The sequence below is a fragment of the Fragaria vesca genome, linkage group LG2 (genome assembly GCF_000184155.1).
Source record: "Fragaria vesca subsp. vesca linkage group LG2, FraVesHawaii_1.0, whole genome shotgun sequence".
NCBI classification, from domain to species: Eukaryota; Viridiplantae; Streptophyta; class Magnoliopsida; order Rosales; family Rosaceae; genus Fragaria; species Fragaria vesca.
The window spans coordinates 8,396,287-8,417,853 of record NC_020492.1 but is presented as its reverse complement, the minus strand read 5'-3'; the positions used below and the strand labels follow the sequence as shown (position 1 = coordinate 8,417,853).

General features: G+C 39.4%; 4 protein-coding genes across 4 annotated transcripts; 2 read left to right on the top strand and 2 right to left on the bottom strand.

Annotated features, from left to right (window-relative positions):
- Window positions 1–336: 336 nt before the first annotated feature.
- LOC101290914 lies at window positions 337–3,728 on the bottom strand. The gene is made up of 5 exons (XM_004290065.1): window positions 2,398–3,728; window positions 2,114–2,303; window positions 1,994–2,026; window positions 1,292–1,906; window positions 337–1,165 (listed from the first exon to the last, which is right to left on the bottom strand). Exons 1-5 carry the CDS (start codon window positions 3,726–3,728, stop codon window positions 500–502), a joined length of 2,835 nt encoding a protein of 944 aa, XP_004290113.1. The 3' UTR covers window positions 337–499.
- Window positions 3,729–4,450: 722 nt separating this feature from the next.
- Window positions 4,451–8,180, bottom strand: LOC101315394 (protein FRIGIDA-like). Its single transcript, XM_004290064.1, has 4 exons — window positions 8,131–8,180; window positions 6,043–7,101; window positions 5,353–5,525; window positions 4,451–5,091 (listed from the first exon to the last, which is right to left on the bottom strand). Exons 2-4 carry the CDS (start codon window positions 7,088–7,090, stop codon window positions 4,672–4,674), a joined length of 1,641 nt encoding a protein of 546 aa, XP_004290112.1. The 5' UTR covers window positions 7,091–7,101; window positions 8,131–8,180; the 3' UTR covers window positions 4,451–4,671.
- Window positions 8,181–12,052: 3,872 nt separating this feature from the next.
- On the top strand, window positions 12,053–15,172 carry LOC101315105 (probably inactive leucine-rich repeat receptor-like protein kinase At5g48380-like). Its single transcript, XM_004290063.1, has 3 exons — window positions 12,053–12,373; window positions 12,747–13,675; window positions 13,939–15,172. Exons 2-3 carry the CDS (start codon window positions 12,830–12,832, stop codon window positions 14,950–14,952), a joined length of 1,860 nt encoding a protein of 619 aa, XP_004290111.1. The 5' UTR covers window positions 12,053–12,373; window positions 12,747–12,829; the 3' UTR covers window positions 14,953–15,172.
- A 3,038-nt stretch (window positions 15,173–18,210) lies between these two features.
- Window positions 18,211–19,738, top strand: LOC101291403 (probably inactive leucine-rich repeat receptor-like protein kinase At5g48380-like). The gene is made up of 3 exons (XM_004292276.1): window positions 18,211–18,693; window positions 19,282–19,570; window positions 19,665–19,738. The coding sequence occupies exons 1-3, from the start codon at window positions 18,211–18,213 to the stop codon at window positions 19,736–19,738; spliced, it is 846 nt and encodes a 281-aa protein (XP_004292324.1).
- Window positions 19,739–21,567: the final 1,829 nt, after the last annotated feature.

Below are 21,567 nucleotides of genomic sequence, written 5' to 3'. Positions count from 1 at the left end.
ATTTTCCTTTCATTTGGGAACCACTTTTTTTTTGCATCCAGACATAGAAAAGTAATGTTTTTACTTTCTCAAGGTCTTAATTCCATGAACTGAACATGTCCTTATAGATGTTGGTTAGAAATTGGGTCCTATTTGCTCACCATGTCTATAATTATTTGGGTGTTTAACTAATGTCAGGGGTTGGACCCTATCCGCTGGAAGTGATCTTTTGATTATGAGTTAGGGTTACAAAAACATCATATAACTCATTCTCTAGTTGAAGTGGTTGGGATTTACATTGTTATTCCTGCATTTCTTGTACTGTAGCGAACCATTTCTTCTGTCTTTTTCTTTTTTACTAAAGTTTAGCAATATAATGCATAATTTTTAGATACATAGTTACCATTAGAGTTAAACTACTACTTGACATGAGTTTCCAGACCATGGCATCTCCTGTTGTAATGCAACCATAGTCTTCTATACGAGAAATCCACCATCTTCCTAACCTGATAAACACGAATTATTGTACCAGCTGAGGTCTGTTTCCGCCGTCATTTGGGGCACCAAATTTCTTCTCAAAGCCGTTAATGAAGTCCTCCATGCATGCCCTATAAGTCTCCATTCCACTAACATGTTTAGCTAGCTGCATACCGAGATCCATCCATTTCCTTGCCGCATCAATCTGGCCAAGTCTCACAGGCACTGACGCCCTATTCCATGCCGTCATGGCTAGCCATTTTCCCTCTTCAGTGGGGTACACACTGTCCTTCAGTCCCACCATTATTCTGTAAGCTTGCTTGTACATGTTATACACAGCATCGTCATCTGTATCGCCTTTGTGAATGCTGGTCACCGCAATGAGCTTCCGGACAATCAGAGCCACATTTTGGTAGTCCGGAGAGCAGGAAGAGAGAAAAGCTGAGAGGCATTCATTTAGAGCAAAGGTTGCTACTTCGTGATTGCACTGTGTACCTTGGGAAGCAGTCAGGCCAATCTGAAGGAGGAACTTGGGATTGCAGGCCTTTGAACTAGCAAAAGCCTTTACAAGTTGTAGCTGTAATCCTGAATCATTGAGCCTTCCGTGTATGTCATAGGCACAAAAGGTGTAGATGAAGTATAGGTCAGGTTCCATGGTGGCAACTGGATCACCACTAAGCCGATTCCCTGGTAAGGTTGACTTCAGTATCTGCATCAGTAGATTCAGTACAATATGCTATTAGAGGGAGGAAGCAGATCATTGACATGGACTGATATGAAGCATATATCAATATGAAAGTCAAGCTATCCATAGTAAAGGTAATAAAATTCATACCTTCCCTGCTCTATCTAGAAGCTGTACAGCTTGTTTCACCTCACTTTCGGGCAATGTGATCTTCTTCTGATTCTCTGAAGCTATAATTGCAGATACAGTCAATATTAGTGCTTTGCAGACCATGTTTTCTCCTACCTGCCCATCAACCTGAAGACAATAAAACTCTGATGCCAGTCTATAGAATTCGGCACATAATTCATAATTTTTCTCAGTGCCAGTTTTCGTCCCAAGGTTCCATGAAGTCACAGCAAACCAGTTCCTTTCCCTTCTTCCGACCTCCCCAGTCCCAAAAAAGCAATTAGGCCCAAGCTCAGATGCCCGGTTATGAACGCGCTTAACAAACTTAAGGGCTTCAAGCTCATTCCCAGGTTCTTGAGTAAGGATTGTGACCAAGGTGCGCAGAACTACAACTTCACTTGTTGGCATGGATTTCCCTGGGGCATAAAAGTTCAGTAAATTCGATAGTGCAGCAACAGCAATAGCAAGAGCACGGCAGGCAACAGCTTCATGGGCCGCAAGAGAGAGAAAGTCTGGCGTAAAATCAAGGCAGGTTGTCATTGCCTGAATCTGATTAATAGCCCCATCCTGGTCTTTCTTCTGCAGATAAATCTTGTACTGCATAAAAAGAGGATGAGTCAAGTTGCAAAGTGCTAAATATCGATTGCCACAGCAATAATAAACAGAGGAAGCTATGGGGGGTACCTTTAGGAAAGCTGAAGCAATGTTAGGTTCAAGCTGCAGAAACAAAGTTGTTATTAATAAGTAGAAAAACTAAATCTCCATTTGAACAAAAACCTCAACCTCTAGCTGTATAAGGCAAACCTTTTCAGCCTCATTGATGTATTCTTGAGCTTGATCAAGGTGGGAAAGACCCAAGTGGCAGAGACACAATACTCTGAAGCCCTTGGCTCGAAGAATTCGATTCTCTATGTCGAATGGGATATACAGCATTGCTTTCTCAAACAGGTCTGCACTTGTTACATAGTCTTTCAACCGGAAATGATCAGCAGCACTGTAAAGTTCAGATAACAAACCAATTGAATTGAATTCCTAAAAAGCCCCAAAGTTTAATAGTTGCAAACTTGCAATAGAACAAAGAACCTTACCAATTCCAAAGCACAGCATGCATTGCAGTCCTCTGCTTCGCAGCAGCCTCACCGGAGAAGAGAGCCACCACTCTGTCATCAGATACAAGCTCCGAAACCACCTTAGCCCTCACTTTTGATCCCTCACTGCAACTCTCCCCAAGAACCCTGTGAGAAACCCTAACCGCCGCGCTGGCGCTGACGTGGCACCTCCCAAGCAGCCCTAAAAACACTCCCTTCGCCGTCTCCGCTCCAGCCGTCCCGGCCGACTCAAAGTAAGCCTCCACCGCCGAAACCCAAGCCCCCTCGGGAATGCCGTTATTTACCACCATGCCCCTGAGCTCCTTCTCGGCCTCGCCGTACTTCCCTAACCCCAACCACGCCTTCATCGCCATCACCGGAAGGCTAGGGTGCTGATCACCTGCGTCGCCGTCTCGCAACACCCTCACGCACTTGATCACGCTCTCGAACTCGTTCATCTGCAAATGAACGGCCGAGATGAACCGCAGCGTCTTCGACCTTAACGCCTTGAGATCCGCCGTCTCTTCGCGCGTCCTCGCCACGCGCAGCCCCTTCTCGTAGAGCTCCAGAGCCTCGTTCATGAGCTTCAACGCTTCGTTGAGAGAGCTACTCTCGCTGTTCGACAGAGCGCTCTTTCCGAACGACGAGTACTGACTGGCTAGGGTTTTGTAGTGCTCCGGCGACCCGAACAGCAAGCTCTTGGCCCGGTTCAGCAGCGCCACGGCGAGATTCCGGTCCGATACCTCCCAGGCGGTTTTTGACCTAGCGATGCTCAAATCCAGAAACAGCTTCTTCTCGCCGGCGTCGGAGACTGTGTCGATTCCGATCTTCGAGAGCAGATCGGTGGCTTTCTCGAAGCACGACGAAGCGAGGTCGAATTTCCGAAGCTCGTGCCATTTGACGCCGGTCTTGTGGTAGAACGAGGCGGACTTGATCGCCGGGGAAGGAACGCCGGAAACGTCACCGGCGACGAAGAGTAGGTCGGCGGCGATGTGGCGGAGCTTGGCGTGCTCTTCGGCTTTGGAGGAAGGGAGGGAGCGGAGGGAGGTGGTGTTGGAGAGATCGACGCAGGCGTTCCAGAGGCGGTAACTGAGTTTCCAGATGACGAGCTTGAGAGAGTTGGGGAACGGAGCGTGGTGGCTCAGTTGAGTCAAGGCTCGCCGGAGATCGGCGGAGATTGTGTCCGGTATGAGATTCTCAGGGGAGAGGCTCTCGGTTTGGTTGACTGAGGACTCGATCTGGGAGATCAGGTGCTGATGAGGTTGCGGTTGGGAGGCGGAGTCGTTGTGGCTTTGCCGGAGCTCCGGCGTTGACATCTCGGCGATTCTCATCTGTATTTCGCGGGAATTTGAATCGAGTTTGGGGTGAAATGAAGGAGGGAAAGAGAGGACCTTTTGGTTTTAAGAGCGAGGAAGGGAAGAGTCCATACGACACTGAGAAAAGGGTCGTACGAGATACTTGGGTATGACGACATGTGGCATAGTAATAGCTAACGTCGTCGTTTTGTAATAGCTGAGCTCTCCATCTAAAGGGTCGTTTTGTACAACTCAAACCCTCGGAATTTTGCCCTTTTTGAAAGTGATGAAGTTAAACCAGACAACTGAAGCAGGATGAGAATGCTCATAGTAGGAGCCTCATACTAATCAATACCGATCGGCTACGAAATTAGCTTCCCGATAGACATGTCTGAAAATTTCGCAACCTAACATAATTGGGTTGGAGTAACGATAACATAATTGGGTGAAGACAATTTGCAACCTAATAATTCTCGATTCCAAACTTCCAATACTTCAAAGTGCTATTGAAGATTGGAATTCAGACTAATTGAGTGTTAACTGGAGGCAGAATATCGCATTTCAAATGCCGGAGGCTTCATTAGAATCTGAGACTAGTAAAAGTCACCAACCTGTTTTAAATTGTCAAATCTCATGTCTTCCTAAGAAAGTTATTGCCTCGATGGCTTGATGGAGGTTTTAAAAGTTTCCGAAGACGGGGTGAAGCTGAAAAATTTGCTATTCCCGTGAAGTTGCAGTCAAACTCAATACAAAAGAGATCAAGAAGAAAGATATACAGAAGGAAAACAAAGTACATATATTAGCGGATCAAAGTATCTACCTTAAACACTACCAAACTAAACTAAATTAACTAAACTTACTTTTTTTTTTTTTTTGGTCTTTTAAGATACTAATATCATTCATACATCATTGGAACTCAAAGGGTTAAAGACTAACCGTTAAACCTGAGAGGATCATAGTCACTTTTTTGGCCATCAAATTAGTGAAGATATGCAGGCTGATACTGGTAGCCCGTTGCAAAGTAGTTGCCATGAGCAGGGGGCATGTTGTAAGTAGCAGAACCCAGAAGAGGTGGGCAGTGGTTGTCAGCAGGTCCAGGGTAAACAAACTGTCGGTCATAAACGTACTGTGGGTACCTATTATCAGCGACTCTAGGATAGAAAGTCTTCTCTGCAACAACATTAGTGACCCGGGGGCCATATCCAACACCATTAGCACGAGGTCTCTTGGGTTGAGGCTTTGCAGCTTCAGTCACCCTCTTCTTGTCTGCCTTGGCCTTTTCCAGCTGAAGAATCCGTCTTTGTAGTGGATCCACTGGATACTGCTCTTCAAGCTTATGCTCCTCAATAGACTTGATCACCGCCTTGAGAGCAGTCAGCTCTCTATCATTCACCTCATTCTGAAACAATGATGTATCATTATGTATACATTTGCATTTACAAACCGCATACTTATCAAGCATCAGTGCTATACCAGATTATAATTAGATAGTGGCAGGTAATTCAACTTCATATGACACTGATGTAACAATAATGATGAAACAATAATCAGTTCTATATCATCGTAATGGGGCTTCGTTTTCCCATACCTTTCCTCTTAGTCACAACTACTAAATGCAACATAGAAATTACTTAAGAGTATATAAGAGTAAGAAACACACCTGTGCAGTAGGAGACACATTCCCAGGTTTGACCGGTGAAGAAGCTTTTCTTGCCTCCTTCAAGTAGGACTTTAGTAAAGGCACTGGAGAGAACTGCTCTGTCAGTTCAAATGCAAAAGCCAAGTTGACTGCATCAATTTGTCTTCCACTGTTCACTAATACTTCAATAACACCTGTAATATACCAATTAAACAAAAAACTATGAACACAAGCAACTAGAGGAAGTATAATCATGCAAGAAGAAAAAAATCCAGCTTTTATTTCTCCATGTATCCAAGCATACATTCATATGAATATCACACCACCTACCCAGTTAATACCAGGAGATTAGTGTTTGATTTTGCCAAACTTGTATGCAATAAATTGAAAGAAATGCAAGAACCCGTTATACAAAAGAATTTCTTAGATAACAAGATATTCCAAGCTGGGCGATTTATCAGATTGGTCAGTGTATACTTTATATTTTCAATCGGACCCTTATTTCAGTGCTTACGATAGGTTTAAGCTTTAAACAGACAAGGAGCAACAAATACGTAACTCCAAATTTATTAATAAAGCATGCGTGATAAAGCACATGATTAATACAGAATATCCAAATTAGTTTGAAACAAACAGCATGGTTCAATTAACATCAGTATAGTTTTCATCTAAAAAGGAAAGTCTTCATTCTTCAGAAAATAAAAAACAAACCTGGCATTCTCTCGGTCAGTCCAAGCGAACGACAAAGGTCAGCTGTTTGGCGACGACGTGAAACCATCGGTATTAGCCTGAACAATTCTTCCTCATCAAAACCAGAAGCAATACCGAAAGTAGCAAGAAGCTGCAAAAAGGCATGGGCCTCTAAGGAGTTCCCATTGCTAGCATCCATGTCAAGAGCATCTAACTTTGGTTTCCATTCTTCAGCAATCGTCTCTGCCATATCCTTAACCTCCTCTGTAATAATATCAGAAGCAGAGACCATCTCTGGGTTTGCCAGCAATATGCTCAGACACTCCATCAACATTATGCAGGTTCGACGGATACCCAACAGGTTGGAATCTTTCTTCACATCCATAGCAGGACCCTCCAAGCGGTAAAAGTCTTCCAATGATTCCAAAACAAAGAGGGCAGGGTTGGCCGCAGCTCTAAATGCAAGTGGAATCTCCTCCCTAATTGCAGCAAGGTTCTTTCGGTTATCTGATATAAATTTGTGGAGCCCTTCTGAGTCCATCTGTTCACAAAAGCTCACTAATTGGGGATAGGACATCACCTCTATGCTCCCATTTTCAGGACTTGTAACTTCTTCCAAGTTACTATCAGAAACCATCACATCTGGTGGTTTCTCTTCAACAGTTGGTGACCCACCTTGGCCATCATCAGTGATACAAGAAGACTCCTCAGTCGATACCTTCCTTTGCTTCTCTCGAGCATTAGTGATGGCATATACAGCAGCATCTCTCTTCTCTTGAAGAGTTTCCAGTCGAGCTTCTTCCTTGGCGACAACGGCTGCTTGCCGCTTCTGTAGCATTCTTTGGGCCTCTACTGTCCTAGTTTCAAACTCCTTTTCTTGTCCTTCCAGCTCATGAAAACGCCTCTTTAAGGACTTCTCAAGCCCATGGAAGTGCTCTTCAAGTTCTTTCCACTTCAAGTTCAGGGTAACCGCTCGGTGACCCTCGAGTTCAGCAAATGCCTTCTGCAGCTGGTGTATCTTGGAGGTTGTAGAATCTATAAGCGTAGAAACTGAGTGTGTATCTTCCATGGTCAAAAGATCTGATGACAAAAATGAGGAATGTCAGGCACATATATAAACTCCTTGGACAGCCCAGGAAGAAATAACATCCTAAACTTTACTCCCAAACAATATCCCTTTCATAATCTGACTACGTGATTAGATTCACAACAATAATAAAAATATATGGTATGCATTAATGAGGTTAAGCTCTCTATATAAATATAATACGTCCTTTCAGACCTTAAAAGACATATTTAACTGAGGAGGTTTGGACCAGATCTGAGATAACATAACCCTTAATACAAGGAAAAGTGTAGCTATTTTAAGAAAATGGGAAGTGGAATGGTGAATGCTCATTGTATAGGCTTGTAAGATATAGAAAGTTTTCAAATTTGATAAAAATGCTTCTCTACTTATAGCATAAAATTACCACAACTTTGTATCTGTGTAGTAGGCTCAGACTTGCGAAAACAAACAATCTGATATGTAAATCAAGTAAATGGCCCATACTGGAAGCTCATATGGATAACATTACTATCTTTACCTCCATAATTATTCTATTCACTATATTTATCATCCAATTTTAAAAATACATAGATTGAACCCAAAAATGGCAATTTCGAGGAGCCGTAGCCCCAATACATCAAACTGACAGTAAAAGACAACCGATTTCCGAAGAAACTGCAGCCAAAACCGGAAAGATAGACACGACGACAAAAAAAACAGAAATTTACACAAAACAAAAACAAAAACAGCTCACCGGTACTTGCAGCAAGCTTCAACTAACACAATGAAGAAAACCCAATCCTCCAAGTAACAGATCCCCAAATGTCAGATTCAACAACAGTCAAAAACCCTAACCTGACAAATTCAAAAAAACAAACAAATTAAAATCACAATAAACACACCTACACTTCCTTCCCGCGAAAACATTTCTTCGCTTCCCGAAAATTTCGCGGGAAGGAAGCCGGGTATTTCGGCGGAACTAAACCGCGCCGATCTGGAAATAATCGCGATAAAAAGCTAAATTTAGTTGTTAATTAGAAGTTAAAGATGAGTAAAATTACCGAACAATTGAGAGGAAACTCCGGCGATCAATCCATGGCGTCGTGGTGGATGTGTGGCTGCTGCTGCTGCTCAGCAAATCGCTACATACAGAGAGAGTGAGAGAGAGAGAGAGGAAAGAGGAAAGTTGAGACAAGGAAGCGAGAGTGTTTTATGTCGCAGCCTCCTCTCTTTCTTTCTTTTGCCTTTTTATGGGGCACTCTCGTTTTGGCTATTTGGACGCTGAAGGAACCTGGACAGGTGGGAAGGGTGTGGAGGGAGGGAGTGGGCTTGGGCCGGGGGAGGGTTTGTGGTGAAAGGAGGAGTGGAAGTGGGGGATATTCCCACCTGCCGGGCTGACTCGATGCGCTGGACAGGACTATGGGGGAGATCTTTATCCGAATTCTGTTCAGATAAAAGTAATGGTGGGAGGAATTTTTGTGTTTTCTGCTGTAAGTAAAATTTAAGAAATAAGGTGAATTTGTTTTGATTCTTTATGAATGTTGTCGAAAATATGGAGAATTGTTTTCTGAGGGAGTGAATATTCTTACCACCTTATAAAGTTAATCTTACATATAACAGAGTGTATGATGTATAGTAACTCGGTTTCGCTTCATTATTTATAACTATAGTCAGTGACGAATCTGAAATTTAGTAATGACGTGATCACTGCATGTAATTATCATGAACTGAATTGACAAAGTTCAAAGGATAAAATACATAAAAGAAAAATAGCAGCCCTGTCATGGCCACTACAGGCTTGTATGTAGCTTCGCGTTGACTATATATAATAGTGCGGTAGTGTTCACCTGGTCAGTAATTGATCATGAGATTCATGGTCAGTCACCATTAGATTTACATCAAATGGTTGAAAACAAAACAACTCAACTTAAAAATAATTCTATCCACCCTTATATTTACATCTAATGGTGACTGACCATGAATCTCTTGGTCAATTACTGACAGGTAAACATTACTATTACAATTATACTGGTAAACCTCTTTTTGCAGCTGCTAGAAACTCGTGAAATACCACAGTATCAATAGCAAAAGCCATAACATTGAGAGATAGCTTAACCAAATGCTCAAGAGAAAAGCTATAAGAGAATTGAAGTGGAGGGTGACTCGAAACTAGTCATTGGTTGAGTCATCAAACCGCCACCGAGACTACTTGAGATCATTTAAAAGACATTATGATTTCTTGGTGCTTCCTTTCATTCCATTACTCTTAAACACATTTTCATAGAGACAAACTTTGTAACAGATGCTATATCAAACTTAGGTCATACTGTTGTAAATGGGTCTTTCTGGACCAATATTGTTCCTGGTGAAGCCTATGATGCTTTACTCGTTGACATTGTACATTGTGGTTGCTCGAGAGACTTCCGACTTTAATTAAGTCTTCTCATATATAGGAAAATAAAAAATAAAAAATTGTCAAAACACATTAACATTGCTCATAAATATAAAGAATCTTTATGAATATTCTTACCACCTTATAAAGTTAGTCTTACATATAACAGAGTGTACGACGTATAGTAACTCAGTTTCATTTTATTATTTGTAACTATAATCAGTGACGAAGCTAGAATTTAGTAATGACGTGGTCACTGCATGTAATTATCAAAAACATGAACTGAATTGACAAAGTTCAAATGATAAAATACATAAAAGTAGGGTTGGGCATGGGACGGGATAGAGCTAATCTCACGGCCCGTCCCGGACATTGATATCAGGACTGGACAGGCTTTGCGATAGATTTTATCCCACCCGGGCCCTATCCCAATTGGGACGGGACGGGACAGGCCAAATCCCGGATAAAAAAAAGATCAAAATAAACTTGTAAGCAAAAAAAAGAGTTCCATAGTTTTGTAATGCTCTCTACTCTATTATGTATTTACAAGTACTGTAACATATTTATAAGTATAAAACGGTGTAATAAAAGAGTTTATACTACTTACTTTCTCTAAACTTGTCATCATTACTAGAGTGCAAGAAGAGAGTCTACAACAATCAAAAAATTAAAGTATTAAACATTATTGTTATTGAATTGGAAACAATCTAATAACTTAAAGAAACAAAGAGCTAAGATCAAAACACTTAAACCCCACAGGAGGTTTGTGAATAAGTGATTGTCTGATAATGAGCAAGGAATATCCGCCTTTCTGCTAAACAGGATGTATTGAACTCATAATTCATTAGATACTTTTTATGAATGTCAACTAAGTATCGTAAGTAAATTGCTCCCGGTTGTTCAATCATTTGATAACCAGAGTCATTCTTTGATAAATGATCACTATGAGTCAGACTCAATAGAATTTGATCAATCCTTTTTTCTGTCGTTAAGGTGGAGAACTGAACCAAGAATTCTCTTTCTTTATCACCAATCGAATCACTGTTCGAGACCCACGATTCTATTTTATCATCAATCCAATCACCGTTCACGTTTTTTCTTTTTCTTATCAATGAATAGATCTCTTTACTTGTATGACTTAGATGTCTCGTATTTCTCGAAAAAGCGATTCGATTGATGGGATTTGGTATGATACTTATGAAATCGATGATATCGATGAGATTTATATTCAAATATTTCTTCTTAGAACGTATTGATTTGACCCCATAAGTGAAATGCTCAAATCACATTTTAATCAATAAAAAATCAATCATTAAAATAGTCGGGACTAGACGGGCCTAAACGGGACTTGAATTATCCGTCCCGTGTCCCGTCCCGTTATATATAAACGGGACGGGATAAGACGGGCCTAACGTTTTAAGATTTAAATCTCGTTCCGTCCTGGTAAATTTCGAGACGGGCCCAGAACGGGTTCGAGATTACGGTTTTTTATGCCTACTCCTACATAAAAGAAAAATATAAGTCGTGTCATGGCCACTACAGAGCTGTATGTAGCTCTGTGCTGACTATATATAATGGTATAGTAGTGTTCACCTGGTCAGTAATTGACCAAGAGATTCATGGTCAGTCACCGTTAAAAATATATATACTCAGTCCGACATATATATACTCCCACATCAATGACTCAGATTAAACGGTAAAATCCAATGGTCCAGATCAAACCAACTTAAAATTCTATTTTTAATTAATTGTTTGATAATACCAAACTTCCAAAAATCATTAAAAATAGTTTTGTTATCCGAAAACGCTTTCGTAAAATCCAACGAACTCGTAACAACGTTTAGGTTAACCATACAGGCTTGAAAAACAAAAATCGACAAACTAAAAATTTAAATAAATTTTGAAAACTACTAAAAGTGTAAAGAATAATAAAAATTTAAATAGAAATAACTCAAAAATAATTTTCCTTTAAAAATAAAAAACCAAATTTTCGAGATGTAACAAAAGCTTAGCAGATACCTGAGCGAGGATGTCAAGAGTCCTTTTTAAATCTTATTTATTTATAAGATGATTTCACGACCTCCCATCCCTATTTATACATGACATGATGACATCACTTGTATCATCAAACGATACTTGATACAAACTCGTATTCGGAAATTTGGAATTTATTGTTTACCAATCTTGAAAATTTGGAATGTCTCGACCAGAATTATTTCCATTTTAGTTTATTGCCGAATGATAGGATAGACCAACTCAGACGTCGATTCTTAGTCAATGCATAGCAGCAGGAAACAAACACCTCTCATTACTCCAAAAATTGTCATTTTCTTTGGTCTGAATAGAACAAAACTTGATTTAGGTCCACTCTGTTAGAATTGCACCTAGGAATATGATATGTAAACTACCTCATCATGATGGTGAATCTTAGTGCGCATATTAATCCAAAGCTTTTCCAACCGGCAATGGAAGATTAAAGATATTAGTGGTTGAACACAAAGGCACACAGTTTAACAGTTTAGTTAATCAGTGACCAATAACATCATACATTCATACCCTTTTTTTAGATTTTAATATATGGGTTTTCTTTCGGAGCAAAAAAGCGAGTCAAGCACTCTAAGCAGTGAGTCCCCCAAGTCGTCGCTAAGCTTGACAAAAATGGCCGGCCTTCTTTGACCCGTCAGGCCTCTCCTTTCCTCTCTTATCAAAACCACCCGGCTTTTCACACCCATTTTTCCAGTTGATTTCTTGGTTTGATTTGTGGATGCTATAAGAATTGTGTGTGGGAACTCGCTTGGTTGTTGACCCTTGAAGTCTTCGTCTTTGTGGAAAGAGGGAAGCTTTGCTGTTGATTCAAGAACCCTTCTCTGGGCTCTTTGATTCTTCTGTGTTTGTTGCTAGTGATATCTCAGGTGGGTTCTTTATATTTCTCCCAAAGTTTTGAACTTTAGCTGGATTATTGAGTTTATAAATTGGGTCAATTCAATTGGATCAAGCAAGGATTTTTTTGTTGTTGTTGATACCTGGGTCAACTTAGTTGGATCAAGTATGGTTTCTTAAACTTGCTATCTGTTTGTTTTACTCTTTATTTGGGAATTTGTAAGTTGATCAATTAAATTGTTGGTTGTTAATTCTGTTTTTGGATATTTTGGTCGAGTGATGGATTGGTTTTGTTGCTTGTACTGCTTTTGATTTTTTTTACCTAACTTATTTTACTAAAAGGTAGAGCTCTTGTGTTTTAATTGTGATTGGGTTCATTTTGTGCTGCCTTTCAATTTGTTTCAGGTTTCAGTGTTAACTGATGCTGGGGTTGGTAGGTTCAGTATCTTGAACTCTGTTATCACTAAGTAGTAACTTAGGTGATTGGGATGGCTTTCCTAAGGCGTATGTTGAATGGACGAGATCTTGGCATTTTTGTGTTATTGTTATTGCTTAGTTGTAGGTTCAGCCATGGTGTTGAGAGTGATGTAAACTGCTTGAAAAGTATAAAAGCAGCATTGGAGGACCCTCTAGACATGTTAAGCTCTTCATGGGATTTTAACAACAACACTGAAGGTTTCATCTGTAACTTTCTGGGAGTGGAGTGTTGGCACCCTCATGAGAGCAAAGTTTTAAATATCAAGCTTGGGGATTTGGGACTCAAAGGCCAGTTTCCTCGCGGAGTAGTGAATTGTACAAGCTTAACAGGGTTAGATCTTTCGAGCAACAACCTTAGTGGATCTATTCCTGAGGATATTGATTATTTGATCCATTACATTACATCGCTTGATCTATCTTCCAACAACTTCTCAGGGACAATTCCCAGGAAACTCTTCAATTGTACTTTTCTAAATGTCCTTAAACTTGACAATAACAAGCTGACGGGTCAGATTCCTCCAGAACTTGGTCAGCTCAGTAGGCTTAAAACATTTAGTGTGGTCAGCAATCAACTGTCTGGGCAAATCCCCTACTTCCAGAATGGTACAATTGGAGTGGAAAGCTATGCAAACAATCCTGGACTTTGTGGTTCCCCTTTGAAAAGTTGCCAGGCAGCTGCCAAGAAGTCTAACAGTGTAGTTATAGTAGCAGCAGGAGTCGGGGGTGCAACTTTCGCAGCATTAGTAGTGATCATTGCGTTGTTCTTCTTCATGCGTAGAGTGTCTGCAAGGAAGAAGGAAGAGGACCCTGAAGGGAACAAATGGGCAAGGAGTTTGAAGGGAACTAAAGGAATCAAGGCAAGCTAATACTGAAAATCTTTTATAGAAACGATTCATAATTCTCATATATTGGGTTGATTCTGTTCTCTGTCTCTCTCTCTCTCATATATATATATATATATTATATCTTTGTGTGTCTTACTCTCTAATCTGTCTTCTGTATATTATGTTTACATATTAGGAAAGTTATATGGTTCTGTTAAATTGCTTAATTAAGAAAATTAAGTTTTTTAATTAGTATTTTGAGCTGTACTGCGTTGTAACAAGCTAGTTAACTTCAGGTTTCCATGTTCAAGAAGTCGGTTTCTAAAATGAGACTGAGTGATCTCATGAAGGCTACCAACAATTTCAGCAAAGATAATATCATTGGATCAGGAAGAACTGGAACTGTTTACAAGGCAGTGCTTGATGATGGCACCTCACTTATGGTCAAGAGGTTGCAGGAATCTCAATACTCTGAGAAAGAGTTTCTGTCTGAGATGTCTACTCTGGGTAGCGTAGAACACCGTAACTTGGTTCCCCTTTTGGGTTTTTGTGTGGCAAAGAAGGAAAGGCTTTTGGTGTATAAGCACATGCTTCATGGTACCCTCCATGACCAGCTACATCCTGTGGAAGCTGATGGTGCCAAGATTATGGACTGGCCTACAAGGCTAAAAATTGGGATAGGAGCAGCCAGAGGATTAGCGTGGCTTCATCATAACTGTAACCCTCGAATTATCCACCGAAACATAAGCTCCAAATGCATCTTGCTGGATGCAGATTTTGAGCCTAAGATATCTGATTTTGGCCTAGCTAGGCTCATGAATCCGATTGATACACATTTGAGTACTTTTGTGAATGGGGAGTTTGGAGATCTGGGTTATGTGGCTCCTGAGTACACAAGAACTTTAGTGGCCACTCCGAAGGGGGATGTTTACAGCTTTGGAACTGTTCTTCTTGAGTTGGTTACTGGTGAAAGAGCTACCCATATTTCTAAAGCTCCAGAAGATTTCAAAGGAAACTTGGTGGAATGGATCTTGCAGCTGTCAAGCAAATCTCAACTCACAGATGCAATTGACAAATCCTTGATTGGAAAGGGTGTGGATGAAGAGGTTTTCCAGTTCCTTAAAGTTGCTTGCAACTGTGTGGTGCCTACTTCCAAGGAGAGGCCTACTATGTTTGAAGTATTCCAGCTTCTACGAGCAATTGGACAGAAATATAACTTCACAATTGAAGAGGAGATGTCAACGCCTTCAAATAATGATGATTGTGTAGGAGAACTCATTGTTGCTCGAGAGATGATGGAGATTAATTGAAAAGGTACTGAATAGTACTAGTATGTGGGCATTACCCTTTTGTAATTATCTGTTTTTGTGTACTGTTAAAAATAAACATATCATTACATATATTATTTATGCTTGGGTAATTTATAGATGGGAAATTTTCTTTAACAACTAGAGCTGCAAGCACCCACTATGCTTTATTTAGTGTTTCAACCTGCTTTTCTTAGACATACAACTGTAAAATCATTATATTATGACCGTTGGATGTGTATTTTAAGTCTGCTATATCCGACTTTTTTAATATTATTTGTTTGCAATTTAAATTTACAAGTCATTTTTGTCTTCACATTTGCCCCTGATTACTTGGTAGGTTTCTAATATTGCATTAGTTGATGCATTATTTCCTATACAAGAACTTGCTGCTACTCGTGCCAGTCTATGCACTGGTTCTTTTTCCAAAGGTTACGTTAAATCAATGAGTACCACCTAAAGGCCGCAAACTTATGATTTTGCCTATTAGTTATTTATTCTAGAATATTTTCCTTAAGTAGTTGTTTTTGTATTAACAATAAGATGGAAGTAATTAGTAGCACGGTAGCATTTTGAAGATGAAGATTTATATTATCTGTAGTTGAACCCTATAAAATGCTAGGTTGTGTGCATTCCCTATGTCTATATATTTTTTTGCTGCATTCTTTTTTAATTTCATTCAAGGCAATGGTAATATGATTAAAGCTTCCCAGCTTGACATTTTAACTTTTTGTTCTATTCCAGAACCTTATGTTTCTATCTCTGTTTTCTAATCTTCAAAATGTCATATGATTAAACTTTAATGCCTATCCGGTGATTCTTATTCTGGCTCATCTTCAAGTATGTGTATGTCATACATTCTCCTTCTAGCTACAGTGCTACATCATAGAAATTCTGACAGACATGATGGGAACTACTCTGATGCATAACAGATACAAAATCTTGAAAAAGAACAAACATCTCATACTTCTGCCCAACTGGACACTTGGTTAATTTTTAATTTTTCTTTGTTTTGACGAATTCCAGAACATACATCCAGCAATTCCTGCTCATCAATAGGTTAAGAATTGTGTAATCCCTGACTTTACCGCATAGCCATGGAAGTCCATACTGTCAATGCTAGTCACTCCCACATCTTATAGCTAAACTTGAAAAGGTTTGTTCGGTTGCTTGTTACTTGTGAAAACCTTCAGACACAAATTGCGATGGAAATGGATACCTGTGCATGCACATCTTACAATTGTAGCTTGAAGCATAAAAGATCATGGTGCTAACTGGTAGCGTTTGAGCAAAAGCTTGCGCTTAGCTGAGATAGAAATATGGATTCATCAGATATGTAACCGATATTCGGCTGAAACGAACCCAGTTTGTACTTTCTGTCTTTATCCGTAGTCTTATTCTGCAAGGTACTCCCACCACCATTTTTGGGAAAGAACTTTGTTTTCTTTTAGCTGTTTTTGACAGAAATTATAACTGATCTTTCAAAAGGAAGAGGAGAAACTGCATCGCCAAAATGGTCGAATTTGACAAAATCCGGTCGACATCTTTGGACAGTAAACAAGTACCTTTTGTGTTCAAGTCGAGCAATATGGGACTGTCAAGCACCCTGTCCTAGCGTCTTTCTATGCCCGCACTAGCAGTGAAAGTGATCCCTAGCTAAATCCTAGTTAACTTGTAGAGATGACTGGCTTGATGAGCTTCTCCTGGCCTTTATAATTACTAATGTAAACTTTAATTTGTCTGACTAAAGTCCCTTGAAAAACAAGACCAAATAAGTATAGATCCTAGATTTTCCTGTTGGTTTTTCTTTCCAACTTCCAAGTGCATTCGTCATTACTCATTCCCTTGATCAGCCTTCTCCAAATTCTTTGGTTGTGTTGCACCGGAATTCACAAGGGAAGTGCAGGCCAAGGGTCAACACTCAATAATATTAGTCAAATAATGAAAATGAAACTCCAGTACGGCGACTTATCTCTTTGTGGAAAACCAAAAACTTTGATTAATGTATGTTTTATCTCTTTGTGGAAAAACAAAAACTTGATTAATGTTTTGTCGTTGATGATTCAGTGATGACCCCTCTATTTCCTTCAGGAGTAGTTTCTGGGATAGTTTCATAGTAGTCTTTCTAACTTTTACCCCTCTAAGCGCTCATTTTCTGCATCTGTCGCTATAGCTCTTCTCCTCTTCAGTTTGTATACTAACATAATAATTTGAAAGAAACCACAACTTGCATTGACGATTCTAAAGTCTATAAAACTCTAAAACCCATTTCTCGACTGTTATTGTTGAGTCGAACTCATCACTTGTCATTCACAGAATGGGACTTATGCCACTAAACCTAATGGTATTAGATAATTGTTTTGTTTTTTTTCTTTTGATAAAAATCTGGGGATGTGTCACTGTATATTTTTACTTGCCGTTACTGATGAATAGTGGATAGCCGGCCAACACATTGATCAAGTCCAAGTCGTCTCGGATTTTCCTTTACTCGTTGTCCCGTTTAATTAAGGTATGGTCAAATAAACAAACTCGACGTATGATACACGTACACTTTCAAATAGTTCTTTGGTTACCACAAAAAAGAAAAAAAATAAAAATATATATATATATAAGACTTCTTGGCTACAAACGTCCGCACCAATGGTTTTGGTGCAGATTTTCATTTTTGCACCACTTTTCGATCGAATTTCCTCATCTCCACCGTTTAGTATCTAGATAATATTGTGTAGATCATCTCTGCAAAATTTCAGCCAATTTGATAATCGTTAAGGCCCTCAAACTAGAAAAACAAATGGACGGACTAAATTCTGTCAAACATGAACCGTTCATGTTTATAACAGAAAGACACAATTTTGAGGGCCTTAACGATTACTAAATTGGCTGAAATTTTGCAGAGGTGATCTACACAATATTATCTATATACTAGACGGTGGAGATGAGGAAATTCGATCGAAAAGTGGTGCAAAAATGAAAATCCGCACCAAAACCATTGGTGCGGACGTTTGTAGCTGAGAAAAATCATATATATATATATATATATAGTTCTTTGATTTATTGACTTTGAAGTCTTTGTGGAAAAGGGAATATATCAGTGTGTGTGTGTGTATCTTTGAATCTTTGATGCTAGCTAGCTATATATCCAACCGCATGCAGTTGTGCGGGGATTCAGCGCTTGAGCTTTGAGTATTGTAATAGTTACTAGAAATTTTGGTTGTAATTCATTCTGTTGCTAGCTTAGTATTTGCTAAACATCTAGCAATAATGTTGTTGCCCGGACGTGATGTTTGCAATGTTTTTGTTACGGGTGTTTTCTTGTTATTGCTTGCTTGTAGATTCATTTCTGGTGTTGAGAGTGATATAAACTGCTTGAAAAGTATAAGAGCAGAATTGGAGGACCCTTTAGACATGTTAAGCTCTTCATGGGATTTTAGCAATGCCACTGAAGGTTTCATCTGTAACTTTCTGGGAGTGGAGTGCTGGCACCCTCACGAGAGCAAAGTTTTAAATATTAAGCTTGCAGATTTGGGACTCAAAGGCCAGTTTCCTCGTGCCGTACAGAACTGTACAAGCTTAACAGGGTTAGATCTTTCGAGCAACGACCTCAGTGGACCTATTCCTAAGGATATTGATCAGTTGATCTCTTTCATTTCGTGGCTTGATCTCTCGTCCAACAGCTTCTCAAGCCCAATTCCCAGGAGCATCTCCAATTGCACACTTCTGAATGGTCTTAAACTTGACAACAACATGTTGGGGAACAATCATATATTTGATTATAAATATGATAGAAATTTCAATAAAGAATATTAGAAACATAACTATATACATCTAAGATTGTAAGTAGTAAATCAATCCTAATATAGGAGTGAAATAGTGTAAGAATCCTATAAAAGAAGTATAAAGAAAAGAAAGAACTGACTTGATTTTCCGATTGAGGCATGCAAAAATGCACTTGACTAAAGACAGATTTCACCCCTACCCTTGTGCTTGTAGTTCAATGGGCGTCCGCCTTGTAGAATACAACAATCGATGATCCAAGATTGAAGCACCGCAATTTTAGACTCTAGCGAACCATAAATTGTATCTTGTACTCTCTTGACTCGAAGAATACTTGTAGAAGAAATGATGAATCTTAATCTAATCTTTAAGGAGAAATGAGTATGGGTTTATATAGAACCCCAAGTGAACCAACATGTCCGTTCACTTATCTCTTTGAAGAGACACACTTATTCCTAAAGACACCTATTGAAAAAGACACACCCTTCCAAATGGAAAGGTCATGAGTAATTTTATTTTCATTCATATTGGATATTATTACATAATTTCCAACACAACAAGTTGACGGGTCAGATTCCTCCAGAACTTGCTCAGCTCAGGAGGCTTAAAACATTTAGCGTGTCCAACAATCAACTGTCTGGGCCAGTCCCCAACTTCAACAATGGCACAATCGGAGTTTTTTCTTCAAATACTGGCACAATCGGAGTTGAAAGTTATGCAAACAATCATGGACTTTGTGGTGCTCCTCTGGAGAGTTGCCGGTCATCATCTCAGAACAAGTGGTCAAAGGATATAGTGAGGGCGATCAAGTCCCACGTTGAACTCATGTTCGGAGCACTTGGTTTTGGTATTGGTTTTGTTTTGTCTTTTTCCTTTTTTGTTTTTCAATAGAAAGCTTTGGATTGAGATAGTCCTCCGAGTTTATTTTATTTTTTATGTAGTTACAGTAAATAGGTCAAGAGCGAGTCGGAAACTCGAACTTGATGTACCTGTTGTGCTTGGGAGCTATAGTTAAGATATTTGATGTTCTAATAAATCTCAGCCCATTAAGTTAATTTATACAGTGTTACAAATTACAATACATACACCCCGATCGAGCGCTTACAATCATGCTACCAGTTTGTGCTCCGAGTCCGAGATCGAGCTTCTCGATGAGCTCCGTTAAAGTCTTAAACCTGATCAGTCATGCACCTGACTTCACGGAACCGGCCGGTCTAGATAGATAGGCATCATCAATGGCTCAATGCTCTCTGCTACTGCCATCCTACCTTGGTCATATATAGCCATCGAAGATGCTCTCTAATAATGGATGTGGACGGCGATGATGAGAGCTTGTGAAATGACCTGGTTGTGACTAGTGTGACTTTGAGGCCTTAATTTGCGAGTTTGGCTTAGCTAGCTGTAAGTGTTTGGAGAATTGGAGCATGGGATTAATGTGGCCATGTTGGAAAAGGATAGGTACAAAACAATGAGCGCCCTTTGTACGTAGGCTCTCTGTTCCCTCTCCATATATCTTTTCGTCTGTGTTTCTTTCTAAAAGATCGAGTACAAGGTGTAGTTCCGGCCAACGGCGGAGCCAAGATTTACAACCTTAGGGGGGTCTTGATATAACATATAAAATTATATGTTAAAATTTAATAAGAACTCACCTAACTAAAAATGTTGTGTTTTTTCCTTGTTGAAGATGTTCTTATTCATTGAGAATAAATCTTTATTTTATGCATCTCCTAAACTTATACAAAACAATGAAAATGTACAGGTGAGAAAATAGTAGTTTATTAATTTGTTACTTCACTTGTTTTCTTTAGTAAATTCATTAATTTACTCTTTACTAAATAAAAGTATTGTTTTATCTATTTTGATTGCTAAGATATAAAGATATAAAGACTCATCAATTGAATAATTTTATTTCTTAATATGGGTTTATCTTTCTTGATTTGTCCAAAACTGATTAGTTTGTGAAATTTTAAGGGGGGTTTAGTGATAGATTAATGAAAGATTTAAGCCTACATTTAATACTAACTAGCTAAATTAAGGCCAAAACTTAAATGTTCCAAAATCTTAAGAGGGGTCTGGACCACTTCAGACCTAAGTATAGCTCCGTCCCTGGTTCCAGCTTTAAATTGAAAACCAGAGCTAGCTAGCAAAAAATTTTATGGTGGAAGATTTAAGTAAAACAAAAGCTGATGCAATATTATGAAGAAGAAGAAAAATGAAAATGAAGGCAATCATGCATTTGTTCAATCATTTCTGAAAAAAAAAAAACTGCAGCAAAATGTACATGGCCGGTCTCCATTGAAGTTTCAACCAACAAACTTCTGCCACAAACAATATGACTTTATCAATCATGCAGCCACCATCTCTTATTATTCTAGAGTGAGAAACTCGAACAGGTTTTGGGGTCAGCAGAGATGAGCGAGACGCTACATGCGTTCCATTCGATCCAGGCAGTAATATTTACACTCGCAAAGCATGCATGTGTTCTTCCTGGCATGAAGTGGTGAAGAATTCAACTATCGAGTAAACCGCGGGCTTCATGCATGGGCGTAAACCATCTCACTCGCCGCGACTAGCTAGGGGAATCGCTTTTGCTTTCTTTTCCGATCCTCTGGCTACTAAGATGTTTCCGTTCGCCCTTGCAAGAATACATAATAGCGTAAAGAATTTCCCTAAATGGAGAGGTTTAATAGGAACGACATTTAGCGTCGCTCGCCAAGAATTAATATGTTCGTTAATTAACTTCAATTAACAGTGCATGCATTATTTTTGGGCTAGTCTCAGCATGTGTAGAATATATATAGTTTTGCAAACTACTTGTATCATATATACTCTACCAGTCAGAGT